General features: G+C 34.3%; 5 protein-coding genes across 5 annotated transcripts in view; 3 read left to right on the top strand and 2 right to left on the bottom strand.

Moving 5' to 3' along the window:
• Positions 1–1,226, top strand: part of LOC107012664 (GDSL esterase/lipase APG-like) — a 5,151-nt gene extending 3,925 nt beyond the window's left edge. The window contains exons 4-5 of the mRNA XM_015212568.2: positions 435–690; positions 785–1,226. Coding sequence (XP_015068054.1) covers positions 435–690; positions 785–981 — 453 coding nt within the window. The 3' untranslated portion in view covers positions 982–1,226. The remainder of the gene's footprint in view (positions 1–434; positions 691–784) is intronic.
• A 567-nt stretch (positions 1,227–1,793) lies between these two features.
• On the top strand, positions 1,794–2,798 carry LOC114076462 (putative F-box protein At1g67623). Its single transcript, XM_027915506.1, has 3 exons — positions 1,794–1,975; positions 2,068–2,248; positions 2,385–2,798. Exons 1-3 carry the CDS (start codon positions 1,794–1,796, stop codon positions 2,796–2,798), a joined length of 777 nt encoding a protein of 258 aa, XP_027771307.1.
• Positions 2,799–3,269: 471 nt separating this feature from the next.
• Positions 3,270–4,549, top strand: LOC114076563. The gene is made up of 3 exons (XM_027915895.1): positions 3,270–3,454; positions 3,706–3,886; positions 4,065–4,549. The coding sequence occupies exons 1-3, from the start codon at positions 3,279–3,281 to the stop codon at positions 4,476–4,478; spliced, it is 771 nt and encodes a 256-aa protein (XP_027771696.1). The 5' UTR covers positions 3,270–3,278; the 3' UTR covers positions 4,479–4,549.
• On the bottom strand, positions 4,541–7,269 carry LOC107013859 (protein CHUP1, chloroplastic). Its single transcript, XM_015213741.2, has 4 exons — positions 6,861–7,269; positions 6,676–6,776; positions 5,622–6,383; positions 4,541–5,543 (listed from the first exon to the last, which is right to left on the bottom strand). Exons 1-4 carry the CDS (start codon positions 7,012–7,014, stop codon positions 4,680–4,682), a joined length of 1,881 nt encoding a protein of 626 aa, XP_015069227.1. The 5' UTR covers positions 7,015–7,269; the 3' UTR covers positions 4,541–4,679.
• Positions 7,270–7,552: 283 nt separating this feature from the next.
• LOC107012458 (rRNA-processing protein FCF1 homolog) lies at positions 7,553–11,126 on the bottom strand. Its single transcript, XM_015212311.2, has 9 exons — positions 10,912–11,126; positions 10,757–10,822; positions 10,564–10,669; positions 9,936–9,978; positions 9,549–9,621; positions 8,495–8,582; positions 8,336–8,392; positions 8,139–8,217; positions 7,553–7,923 (listed from the first exon to the last, which is right to left on the bottom strand). The coding sequence occupies exons 1-9, from the start codon at positions 10,980–10,982 to the stop codon at positions 7,910–7,912; spliced, it is 597 nt and encodes a 198-aa protein (XP_015067797.1). The 5' UTR covers positions 10,983–11,126; the 3' UTR covers positions 7,553–7,909.
• Positions 11,127–11,776: the final 650 nt, after the last annotated feature.

Genomic DNA, 11,776 nt, shown 5'->3' with positions numbered 1-11,776 from the left:
CACTCCTCCCTGCACACAGTTCTTCACACAAGAACCCTAGGTGACAATTTCTCACAGTTTGTGTTACAATGTTGTTGAAACCTCGCTCTGATACCAATTGTTGGGAATTAAACACACAACACACACAAATAATCTAGAGAAAAAAGAAACGGAACACAAACGGGACACACAAGAATTTAACGTGGTTCGGTTTCCCTACTCCACGACTGTAACAGGAGGATTTTTATTTCACTTGTGCTGCTGTAGAATTACAAATACAAGGATCATATTTATAGGAAAGCCAAATGGTTAACCTAGGGTTTCAGTAATGGGTCGGGCCGGCTCACAAGCCTCCACAAAGCCCAACACAAGACACAACTCACTCAACATGATACAACCGATTTAAACTTCGATGAATCAGAAGTTAGTTAAACATTTATTATGTAAATAAACAGGATTTGTATGGGCAAGGAGCACGAAGAATTGGGGTGACTTCATTGCCACCATTGGGGTGTCTTCCAGCTGCGAAAACAATGTTTGGATTTCATAAGAGTGGTTGTATCTCAAAGATCAATAGAGATGCCAAACAATTCAACAAAAAGATGAATTCAACTGCAGCACAATTGAGAAAGCAACTTCCTGGCCTTAAGATTGCTATCTTTGACGTTTTCCAGCCCATGTATGAACTCATCAATTCTCCATCAGACCACGGTAATTTTCCATATAAAATCTACTATCCAACCACTGCTTATACAAAATCCTGTGTACGACTTTGTTATTGACATAATCATTTGGTGATTATTAGGATTCGTGGTAGCGAATCGAGGGTGCTGTGGGACAGGTAAAGTTGAAACAACATCACTATTTTGCAACCCAAAGTTATCAGGGACTTGCAGCAATGCAACAGAGTATGTGTTTTGGGATGGAATTCATCTATCTGAAGCTGCAAACAAAGTTCTAGCCGATACGCTTATTATGCAAGGGATCTACCTACTTGGATAGCAAAATACGTGAATTTTAATAACTGAGTTGATTGGTGATTTAAACTTTTGCTTAGTTGGTGAGGTTCGATTTCTCACCTTTCGATTCTCATTTATTTGTTTAAATGTTGAAGATGAAAATGATGTATTGTGTCGTTGTCGTTACTTATTTCTATTTTTAATGAATGTACCATGTTGTGTGTGTGATGTATTTTCAATTGTTCTTTGTATTAAATGCAAAATGACATCCCCTTTCGTTTGGTTTTACTTATTCTTTATATTAAAAATTTACTTTTTTTCGTTCACTTTTATATGACATATTTATTAACAAAAATCAAATGATTGATAGGATAGTTTTACCGTACTATGGCTTGCCCTTAATTTCATTATACGTTTAATTTGAACCCTATAATTATACCGTGACACTAATTTGCCCTACATTTAAATGGAGCGTCGTCCACGTGGAAGCTCGAAAAAAGAAGAAGATACATTTAAAATTTCTGATTCTAATTAAAAGAACAGCCAATTTTTTATTCATTGCCCTGCCCAATATTACACAAATTTAAATAAAATAGTAAAGTTATATAAAAGTTTCTAAAAACGAACCTCTCTCAACGTACATATAAGAAAAGGAAAGTTTTCTTAGTAACGCCAACACACTTTCCTACTTTCACCTGAAATAAGAAGAAAAAATAAAATCAACAAACTAAAAATTTTCCAAATCCGATTTAAAGAAGGAAACCTGAAAAAAACAGAAACTAAGCTGTAAAAAAACTTATATATTTAACATAATTGCGTTCATTATTTATCATAAGTTTAATTGTTCAAAGAAAAATGGTGATCAATCGTCATTCAAGAAAAAATATGAAGAGCATTGCAAGAAAACGTAATAATAACAAACTAATCGAACAAAATTTTTCTTCTTCAATCGAATCTCTTCCCAATGAGTTACTTACTGATATTGTTGCAAGAGTTGCTTCTTTTTCCTTCAAAAATTTTATCAATGTCAAATTAAGGTATGTATGTATATATATATATATATATTTATAAATATTTTATTTTTTAAATGAACAATTTTTAGTTTTTTCCTAACCGATTGATATTTTAGTTGCAAGGTTCTTAATGAAATTTCAAATGAACGATACATATATCAGAAGGCGACATTGGTTGATTTTCCAATAGAACCTTTGTGGCAAAAGGAGAAGGAAGAGAAGATAAATAAAGTTACTTCTTTCCTGGAGCTATGTAGAGAATGCGGGAATACAGAAGCCCTATACAGAAAAGGAGTGGTAATAATCAATTTTAAACTTTATACTTAGTAACTTTATTCCTATTAGACACTCACGACTCAAATTTTGATTTTCTTGGTATGTGTTCAGGTGTCAAATTGATACTAATATGTACTTAAATGTTTTTTACTTTTAGATGGACTTTTTTAAAAACAATAGACCAGATTTTGCAGTGGAATTGCTGAAGCAAGCAGCAAAAGGTGGCCACATTGGGGCATTGTACGTGATTGGCATAATTGGAGTGTTTTTGGGTGGTGAATTCAAGCGAAAAGGGGTAATGTTGATTGGTAACATGAAAGAAACCAAGACACTTAGAAAAGTAACTAGAGAATGTCGAAAGAGTTTAGAAGAGATCTTGAAAAATATTTGGGTGAAGAATCCTTTAGTTTTGGGAGAAAGGCCCACTCGTTGCACTATTCAACATCAGCCTCGCGCTCGCAAGAATGGCTGGCCTCTTGATAGTGACGATGAACAAATCGATTTTCATTGTCATGCTTGTAGTTGTGATGTAGAAATTTCTTATATTGTTAGTGTTTTGCCTAGATATTAGAATTACATGTAATTATCTTTTGAATATGTAATATTTTGTTATTTTTCAAAATTGTTATTATCTTCAAAATTTCGTTGAATACTGTACAAAAATCTTGGCCTCGACATTGTTAATTTTAAGTTGATATTGAAGTTCCATGATAACAGTTTCTTGCTCCTTGAGACAATAACACTCTGGCTGGAAAAATCCATCTCTGTCCTCCTGCAAAAGAAACTGAAAAACATATCAGCTCGCAACAATGAAATATTTATTCTTTAGAAAAGTCATAATTCTTCAGAAAAGACATATCTCTTCACAAAAGTTGCAATTCATCAGAAAAATCACAATCTTTTGAAAAAGTCACAATATTTTAGAAAAGACATAACCCTTCGTAAAAGTCTTCAGAAAAATCATAACTCTTCATTTTTCATTCAAATCTTTATAAAAACCCAACATATAATTCAATTGCATTCATTGTTTGTAAAAATCTCTTCAAGAAAAATGTTGATCAATCGTCATTCAAGAAAAAATATGAAGAGGACCGTTAGAAATAATAACAAAGTCATAAAAGAAAATACTTCTTCTCCCATTTTATTGCTTCCCAACGAGATACTTACTGAAATTGTTGGAAGAGTTGCTTCTTCTTCCTTTAAAAGTTTAATTAATATCAAATTAAGGTACGTATATATATTATATTTATCAGTAGGAATACAGCTAGTTAATTTTCTAATGGTTCTCTGAATTACTTCTCTGTCAATATTTTAATTATTTTACTACACTATAATATATTTTTAAAATGTTTCAATATATATTTTATTTTGTACCCTGTGCAAACGATGTACGGATTATGTATGTTGTTTCCCGCTCTTCACCAGGTTAGCATTTTAGAATTTAATTTTGTTTCCTAACCAATTGATTGATATTTTAGTTGCAAGATTTTAAATGAAGTCGCAAATGAACGATTTGTATATCAGAAGGTAACGTTGGTAGACTTTCCGATTGAACCTTGGTGGAAAAAGCAGACGCAAGAGAAGAAAAAGAAAGTTGCTTCTTTCATGGAGCTATGTAGAGAATGTGGGAACACAGAATGTTTATACAGAAAAGGCGTGGTAAGAATTAATTTTAAACTTTACTCTTTACTTTGTTCCTATGCAACTCAAAATTTTTGGGAAAAAAAAAATCTGCATTTGTTTAGGTGCTTAGTTTGAACATGATTAATTCGAGTGTCTAAATGAACTTATCCATGTATTCAGCCTGACTGATATTTAACTGTTCTTTTATTTGCAGATGGACTTTTTCAAAAACGATAAGCCAGAAGTTGCAATGGAATTTCTGAAGCAAGCAGCAAACGGAGACCACTTTGGGGCATTGTATGTGATTGGCATAATAGGAGTCTTTTTGGGGGGTGAATATAAGCAAAAAGGGGTGAAGTTGATCGGGATCATGAAAAAAACAGAGGCATCTAGAAAAATAACAAGGCAATGTCGAAAAAGTTTATTAGAGATGTTGAAAACTATTTGGGTGAAGAATCCTTTAATTTTGGGAAAAAGACCCGCTTGTTGCACTATCCAACATGAAAAAAACATTCTCAGGAATGGCTGGCTTGACAGGGACGATGAACATGCCCCCCACATTCATTGTGATGCTTGTAGTTGTGATGTAGAAATTTCTTATATCCTTGATGTTTTGCCTGCACGTTAGTATTATCTTTCGATTATGTAATATTTTTCGGATCTGAACCATGGAGATAAGTTGATTCGTTATTTGTCAAAGTCTGTTGTTATTTGTCTTTAAAATTCATGAATATGTACAAACTCAGTAACATAAAATGATTAGAATTCAGCACTCGTGAGTTTTTAAATCATGATTCCACCTCTGTGACAGTTTGAGCAAACACAAATGTTAGAAGGAACTAACAGATGATGATCTCCTGCCAAATCCCATTTTAGAACGGGACCCTTTTAAAGCTTTTGCATACTTCAGCAATTCTGCTTTCTCAGGCTCATTTTTACTTGTGTTCTCTTGAGGTGAATCCAATCTTCTTGAACCTGACGACGAACCCCCATCACTATTTTGCCTACTATTCATCTGATAGTTGTTGTTTTCTCCTAATTTGCCGCTCCTTGAACCTTGAGACACAGAATGTAGGTCCAGAAATTGTTTGGATGAACCTTGCGATGACGTTCTTGACCTGATGTTGAGACCATTAGCACCGGAATCTATGTACCCTGGAGAATAACTAGAATGTCCTGCTACATTATCTTCTAGAGTGTGCACCATATCCATAGAAGAACTCCGACTAAGTGGGCGGCCTTTTCCTCTTAGGAGTCTCATAAGCTTACTAAACACTTTCTTTTTGCTAGAAGACTGAGTTTTACGGGGTGATGAGTTATCAGTAGAAGTTTCATCAAATTCAACAGAGTCTGTAAGAAAGGATGTTTGGGAGGAGGACCACTCGGAATCAAGATCACTAACATTAACCTCCCTTTCCCCTTGACTTTCTTCTTTATTCGCATATTCAAGAATTAGTTGCTTGGCTTTCTCCTCTGACTTAGGGCTTAATGTTTTGCTGAGGTCTCTTGCAATTGTCTTACCTGTGTCTGGCTGATAGTTCCTCAGCTCATGCCGCAAACAAGCATTTATCCATCGGAGATAGACTAGTTCCTCAGCATCAGTGCAGCGATCTGCTTGAAGACGTTCAACATCCTTTGCTAAATCCTCATTTTGCTTTTTCAGCTGTAGAGTTTCCTTCTTCAGTGCTTCTGTCTGAAACAAGAAATGTTCAATAAGTAGACAACACTAAACAAAGCGTAAAATGAAACGTAACATGAACAGAAGAATTACTTCTTCGTTCTCCAAGACAGAAGAAGCAATGATCTGAACAGATTCTAGTCTATGAGCAAGATCTGAATTTTCTTTTCTTAAACTTTGGTTAGACTTATTCAACTCATCAGTCTGAATCTCCAAATCCTTGAGTCTTTGGAGCTTTAACTGGACATCCGATTCAGCTTCAACATTCTTCTTTTCCTGATCATGCAACTTCATAACTTTTTCTTGAAGGGCTAAAATATGTTCTTTACTATGATCAGCTTCTGATCTCACTTTCTTTTTTAGTTGCTTTATCTTGACTTTTGCAGCTTCGAGCTCACAAACAACTTTTCCATAATCAGACACTTTTGCCTCTAACCTCATCTTATCCTCGGTCAGTGACTCAATCTTGAGACCAAAAATCTTGGCCTCCACATTGTTTATTTTTAGTTGATTTTGAAGTTCCATGATAGCAGTTTCTTGCTCCTTGAGACCATAATACTCGAGCAATTGGATCTCTAAAATCCTCTCCCTCTCTTTGAGAGTTTTAACAGTGTTTTTCAGACTCTTAATCTCTTGCTCATGGTTAACAATTTCTACAATTCTATATTCTCTGGGTGAATCTTCATGCTGCATCACTGTTTCAATGTCTCTCTTTGAGGTAGATAAAGCAAGTTCCTTGACAAGTTCATTGAACTCTGGCAGGAAAAATCCATCTCTCTCCGCGTTGAATATACCACTACTAGATGGAACACCTATGGAATTATCAATTATGTGTTTAGAGATGTAAAGGTCCTCCTGCAAGAGAAACGAAAAAACAGATTAGCTTGCAAAAACCAAATATATATTACAGGAAAAAATTCACTACTAACATAAATTGTTCAATGCCAACTATAGAGAAAGAGCATTTCCCTGAAACATAAATTGTTCGTTCAATACATGATGTTTCGCGCACCAAATAGCAATGACATGAGATTGACTGGGCAGGGTCGACTAGACGAGTACAACTTCCCAGTAATCTAACTATATTAACCCAAAGCATTTTGTCAACAAATGCTTGAAGAATCAAAGAACAAATGTATAATCTTACGTGTTTCTCTGACGCGGTAGAAACTGATTTCCGGGAGGAAGGTGACAGAGTTGCAGGGGAGGCATGATCAATATCATTTGTGAGCTCAACATTTTGACCACCTGTAAACTCAACTCACAAAATCAAAAGCAAAGAGAAAAAAACACTCAAATCAAAAAAACATTAAAATACAAAAAAAAATTAACCTGTTGCATATGAAGGTGAGGATGAATTTGATTTGGTGGGTTTGATTCTTTTGGTTCTGAAAATTGTATAGATAATTCCACCAAGAGATATAGCCAAAACAACGCCAATTTTGAAGACAACAGGCCTTATAATGTTCCTATTATCTCTCACCATTATCAATTTCTGTTACAAAAAAAACATCATCATGGATTTGATTTCCCCTCTTCCTCCTCCTCATCTAAATACCCCCCAAACAACACAAAAAAAAGGATAAAAAATATGGGGATTATTGAAACAAGGAAGGGGAATTACTTCTCCAAGATGATAAAGTTAGAAAATGATAATGGTGTTGGGATAATTATGGAAGTTTATTCCTAGTACTCTATATTAATATTGAGATAATGGCCTATACATGTACCATTTTTTGTTGTTGATATTTCAATATTTATATGCTCTATTTATTTACATGCGGCACAAAAAAAGGAGATAAGTCTAAATTCAATGCATTATCATAGGTTTGATGTGTATTTTTAGGCCTAGCAGATATCATAGTTAAATTTATTACTACAAAATGAAAAATCGAACTCTAAACAACAGAGTGAAAATTTAAATGCCAAAAGTTGCTCAAAGGCCCTCTTTTCAATTACTCTATGAAGTTAACGTAACTTAAAATTTCAACCCCAGTATCACATTCTATTTTTGAACAAAGAAATGGATAAATGCTCAAACTGTGTATTCATTCGCGGTAAGACATTGTGGCTGAGGAATTACAGCTAATAGCATTGATAATAGTTCTATAGCAAGGTATGCGCTTCAGCACGACAGTATTATACACAGAGACCGCAAGTAGATCCAAATGCGGATTTTCTTTTCTATCAGAAACCAGCAAAATGAAAAAGATTCATATCATTGGGATACAGAAATTCCTAAGGTACAAAATTGATAATGATGTTTCAGCTATTATCATCCAACACTGCAGAGAGATGGAAGTCTTGTCGTAGTGACAAAACGTAGGCAATTGGAACCACCATCCAGCGCTTGGTAATTCATTGGTAGCGCTTCCATATCATCAAAATCTTGGAGCTACAGAATACAAGAAAGAAGAGATTAGATGAGAAATCGAGAATCAATTGACTGGAAAAGGATAAGTGTGTTCCCTTTTTATTATGTCAGGGTGGGGGTGGGGAACTAACCTATCGACCCCAATAAATGCTACGAATTTAGATTCTTGGAAAATTCCGAGTAAAATATTTTGCAGCTGTAAGAAAGAGACAATATATGCAATGAGTAGGCCTTACCTCCACCAATCGTTGCTTCAGGCAACCTTTCAATAGAGTACTTGTGTTGAGTGATGTACATGATTGGTACACCAGGGACCTGATCATTCAACATTAAATGTCAGTTTTTTTTATACATGAGGAACAAAATACAATAGTTAAACAGCAGAAGAGAGGAAAAGAGTACGAAAAGGAGGATATGAGCTAATCTGTCATACCTTGCGTATTCTACGTTTCAAATCTCGATCACATGTTGCGACAATATAGCACTTGTGCTGTAGAGGAATGAAATCATCCATACATGCAGTAGGATTACAAATTGGTTTACACAACTAACAACTTCAGAGAACATTATGCACAATGGATTAAGATCATACCTGTGTAACTCTCTCAACAATACAATCATCGGCATATGTCCCTTTGTGAGTACAGGGAAGCCTTTCGAATCGGGGATCTTTTGCAATTCTATTTACAACAAAGAAAAATTTAAGGGAATAAGAACATCCATTATCATGGGGACAAAAACCAAAAGACATGTTCTTGCCACCAATTTCACTGTTGTTGAAAGGGAGGAGAGTTCACATTATAATCTAAATGAAATGATGATGAAACAGATTTATTCTTTGCAGAGAACTTCCGAAACATTACAGAAACTTAAATCCATTAGTACTACACAAAGTTACCCATGCTGGTATCATCACTAGAAGCTGAAAAGAGCATCTACATGACTAGTTAACATAGTTTGCTCAATCTAAACACAGTTTTAAGGCAATGCTCCTAGCTGTCCTGCTATTGATCTGGAGCATTCTCCGCAAGGTAGTATTCTTTGCACTCATGATATGGATAGTTCCAAAAAAAAGAAGAAAAAAAAAGAGAGAACATACAGGCCATCCACAACAAGGTCTTCTGTTCTGCATTTATCCTTAGAGCACATATCAGCTTATATCTCCTTGAGGTCAATTGTCTATTTTGGTCTCAGGGCCTTTTACTTTTTTCAACATGTGGGGGTCAGAAGTGATTCCTGCTTATCTACTAGTTCGTCAATTCATAACTATCTAAGTGAAGGGGTAGAGCTTCTACTAATGCTTGCATATTTCTTTTTCCCTTTTTAGGTGAAAATGTTTTTATTATTTCTTCGCCCTTCGCATTCGAGGAAGGACTAAGAAATGATTAAGCCTTAGATGCACACAATATAGTTTGTTTTATTATGTTGATATTAAACTAAACAAAATTATAACCATAAAAACTAATTAACAACACCCTCGAATCACTAAATATATATACGGGGAAAGTAGTTTCTCTACAAAAACCGTTGCTCTAGCTAATCATCCACTCTTCCCAAGTGTGAGAAAAAAGGGACAAAACTAAACAGCACTTAGTTTAATACAGTTTGACTAGTGACAGAATCAAAATATAACTTGAAACAAGTACCTAAGAGCAACACGGTATTTCTGACCCAGCTTCTCAAGCTCAGCCATGACACAGTCTGTAATGCAAGGAGTACCTGTGGAAGGACAATATGTTCAGCGGAAAAATGCGACTTCTCTGTAAATACAAATCTAGTTCTTCTTTGGATTTTCAGAGATGAATTCAGATAGATCACAGTGGCAATCACTTGCATCAAGAATTTTCAAAATTAAAACAAAAAAACAACAACTACCATACCATGAAACAGTTATCTCATTTCATATTGACAATGTTTTGAGACACAACTATTATGTACCTCAATACTTTAAACATAAATGTATTCGACCAAGGGAAGATTGTGATAAAGAAGCGGGGATGGGGAAAGTGAGAAACCACCTAGTGAGAACTTACATTTGGCATACAAGCAATCCATCATCCCTTTCTCCAGGTCCAACTGAAACAGAAGAGTCAAGATCGATCAACTTAGTCATACAAATCAAAAATATAAAACATATCAAGTAAAAGAAATCATTAGCCAGAGAGCCAACAAAAATCATATATAATCCACATTGTTCACTAGCAACCACTGTCTTCGGACTTCTTTGTAGAAAGGAACCCACTTTCTACTTATTGGAAAATAAAGGAAGGGAAAAACAATGAATCTGATAGAAGAAAACATATGTTGTTCTTAATCATTCCGGGCACCATAAAGCTAAGCACGCACTTCTCTCACCTATATAGTTATATATCTTAAGCTATATGATACTCAGTTAATTTCTAGCTGCCAAGCACGGAAAGTTTAAAGCATAATGGATGTCACACCCCTTTATCCACAAAAATTCTCAACAACTCAAACGTTTCTGATGCGAGATTTTTTTAAGAATCCTATATTTTTCCTAACACGTATTATGGTACAAACAAGATATAAAACTTGAAGGCTTAATGCTGGGTGGAATAATATATAGAGGAGACGACACCAAAACTGTGAAATAATTAACAAATTATTTTAATTTACAAAAATTAAAAAGAAGCCACTTACTTTATTCTGAATAGAGAAATTAATAAAGTTAGTATCAACTAAAACAAGATACGGCGGCCCCAAAGCAGTGTTGTACTTGAAGAAGAGTGCAGACGAAACGTAAGGCCTGAAACACATAACCAGCAACTCAATATTCAAAATCAACAAAGTCCTTTGCTTTAAATTAGAAATTGAAGCTAAAATACAAACTTACACGTTTCTTGGGAGCTTCTCTTTAGTTAAATCTTTCTTATTAGGGTTCAAAACTGCCTCTTTATGCCTGGAATTAAAACATCATTAAAATTCAAAAAATAGAAAACCAAATACGATAATAGATGCGCGAAAGAGGGAATCAACACAATAACTCACTCCTTGATTGCTTTGTGAGTAACCATTTTCTTCATCACTGCAAATTTGGGAGCCTTCTTTGCTTTCCCCATTTTTGGTTGTCAAAAATCTGAAACTGGACAAAGGGGTTCTGCAGCTGCAGTGCAATTTCAAGAATGTGCTCCAATTCTCAAAACCCTAACGTGATATGGAGCGGGTCAAGGTGCGTATAGTTGGAGCCGGTGTTTAATTGGGGGAAAAAATCGTGGACTATCCAGTTTTGGGCCCAGTATTGATGTTTGGAATTTTTACCCATATATAACCCATGACCACAATAATATTTCGGTGTAATAATAATTTATCCCTATAATTTTATAAGTAGGTTCTGGTAATATATCACGTCTTTTTTTTTTTGTGAGAGTCGAAAAATTATTTTAGAAAGACATTTTTAAACACGTACAATGCTTCACTATTTACTTATTTTCGGCAATATATATAAATTATATATTGATTGATTATATGTTAGATATTTTAAATTTAAGCATTTAAATAGGTTATTATTTAGATTAATTCTTCTTAGATGGACAATTTTCCTAACCATTTTAACTAGAGTAACACCTATATCAAATATAAAAATGATATTCGTATGTTATAGCTATAGTTTGCATAATTGCGCTTCATAATAAATATAAATATGTATATTTGTTATATACATATATATATATATATATATATATATAAAAGTAGATGTATAACTCGCTATACATATACAAAGAAGCTAATTGTATAATCCGTTATACATATACAAAAAAAATAGTTGTATACAAAAGATGAATTATATAATTTGTGTATGTATAAAGCGAGAAAGAGAGAAAGACAAAAGAAAATTGCGTAAAGGAATATTTAT

The sequence above is a fragment of the Solanum pennellii genome, chromosome 3 (genome assembly GCF_001406875.1).
Source record: "Solanum pennellii chromosome 3, SPENNV200".
In the NCBI taxonomy this organism is placed as follows: domain Eukaryota; kingdom Viridiplantae; phylum Streptophyta; class Magnoliopsida; order Solanales; family Solanaceae; genus Solanum; species Solanum pennellii.
The sequence above is the reverse complement of the archived record's forward strand: the minus strand, read 5'-3'. Positions and strand labels throughout refer to the sequence as shown.

Bases quoted from the DNA above. Each gene is read 5' to 3' on its own strand.
- LOC107012458 (XM_015212311.2), bottom strand. From the start codon at position 10,982: ATGGGGAAAGCAAAGAAGGCTCCCAAATTTGCAGTGATGAAGAAAATG. The intron at 10,823-10,911 runs GTGAGTTATTGT...TTTTAATTCCAG, and splicing joins ACTCACAAAGCAATCAAGGA to GCATAAAGAGGCAGTTTTGA. The intron at 9,622-9,935 runs GTAAGTTCTCAC...GTCCTTCCACAG, and splicing joins GGATTGCTTGTATGCCAAAT to GTACTCCTTGCATTACAGAC.
- LOC114076462 (XM_027915506.1), top strand. From the start codon at position 1,794: ATGGTGATCAATCGTCATTCAAGAAAAAATATGAAGAGCATTGCAAGA. The intron at 1,976-2,067 runs GTATGTATGTAT...TTGATATTTTAG, and splicing joins TTTATCAATGTCAAATTAAG to TTGCAAGGTTCTTAATGAAA. The intron at 2,249-2,384 runs GTAATAATCAAT...TTTTACTTTTAG, and splicing joins CCCTATACAGAAAAGGAGTG to ATGGACTTTTTTAAAAACAA.
- LOC107013859 (XM_015213741.2), bottom strand. From the start codon at position 7,014: ATGGTGAGAGATAATAGGAACATTATAAGGCCTGTTGTCTTCAAAATT. The intron at 6,384-6,675 runs GTAAGATTATAC...TTTCTCTTGCAG, and splicing joins CTACCGCGTCAGAGAAACAC to GAGGACCTTTACATCTCTAA. The intron at 5,544-5,621 runs GTAATTCTTCTG...TTCTTGTTTCAG, and splicing joins CTGTCTTGGAGAACGAAGAA to ACAGAAGCACTGAAGAAGGA.
- LOC114076563 (XM_027915895.1), top strand. From the start codon at position 3,279: ATGTTGATCAATCGTCATTCAAGAAAAAATATGAAGAGGACCGTTAGA. The intron at 3,455-3,705 runs GTACGTATATAT...TTGATATTTTAG, and splicing joins TTAATTAATATCAAATTAAG to TTGCAAGATTTTAAATGAAG. The intron at 3,887-4,064 runs GTAAGAATTAAT...TTTTATTTGCAG, and splicing joins GTTTATACAGAAAAGGCGTG to ATGGACTTTTTCAAAAACGA.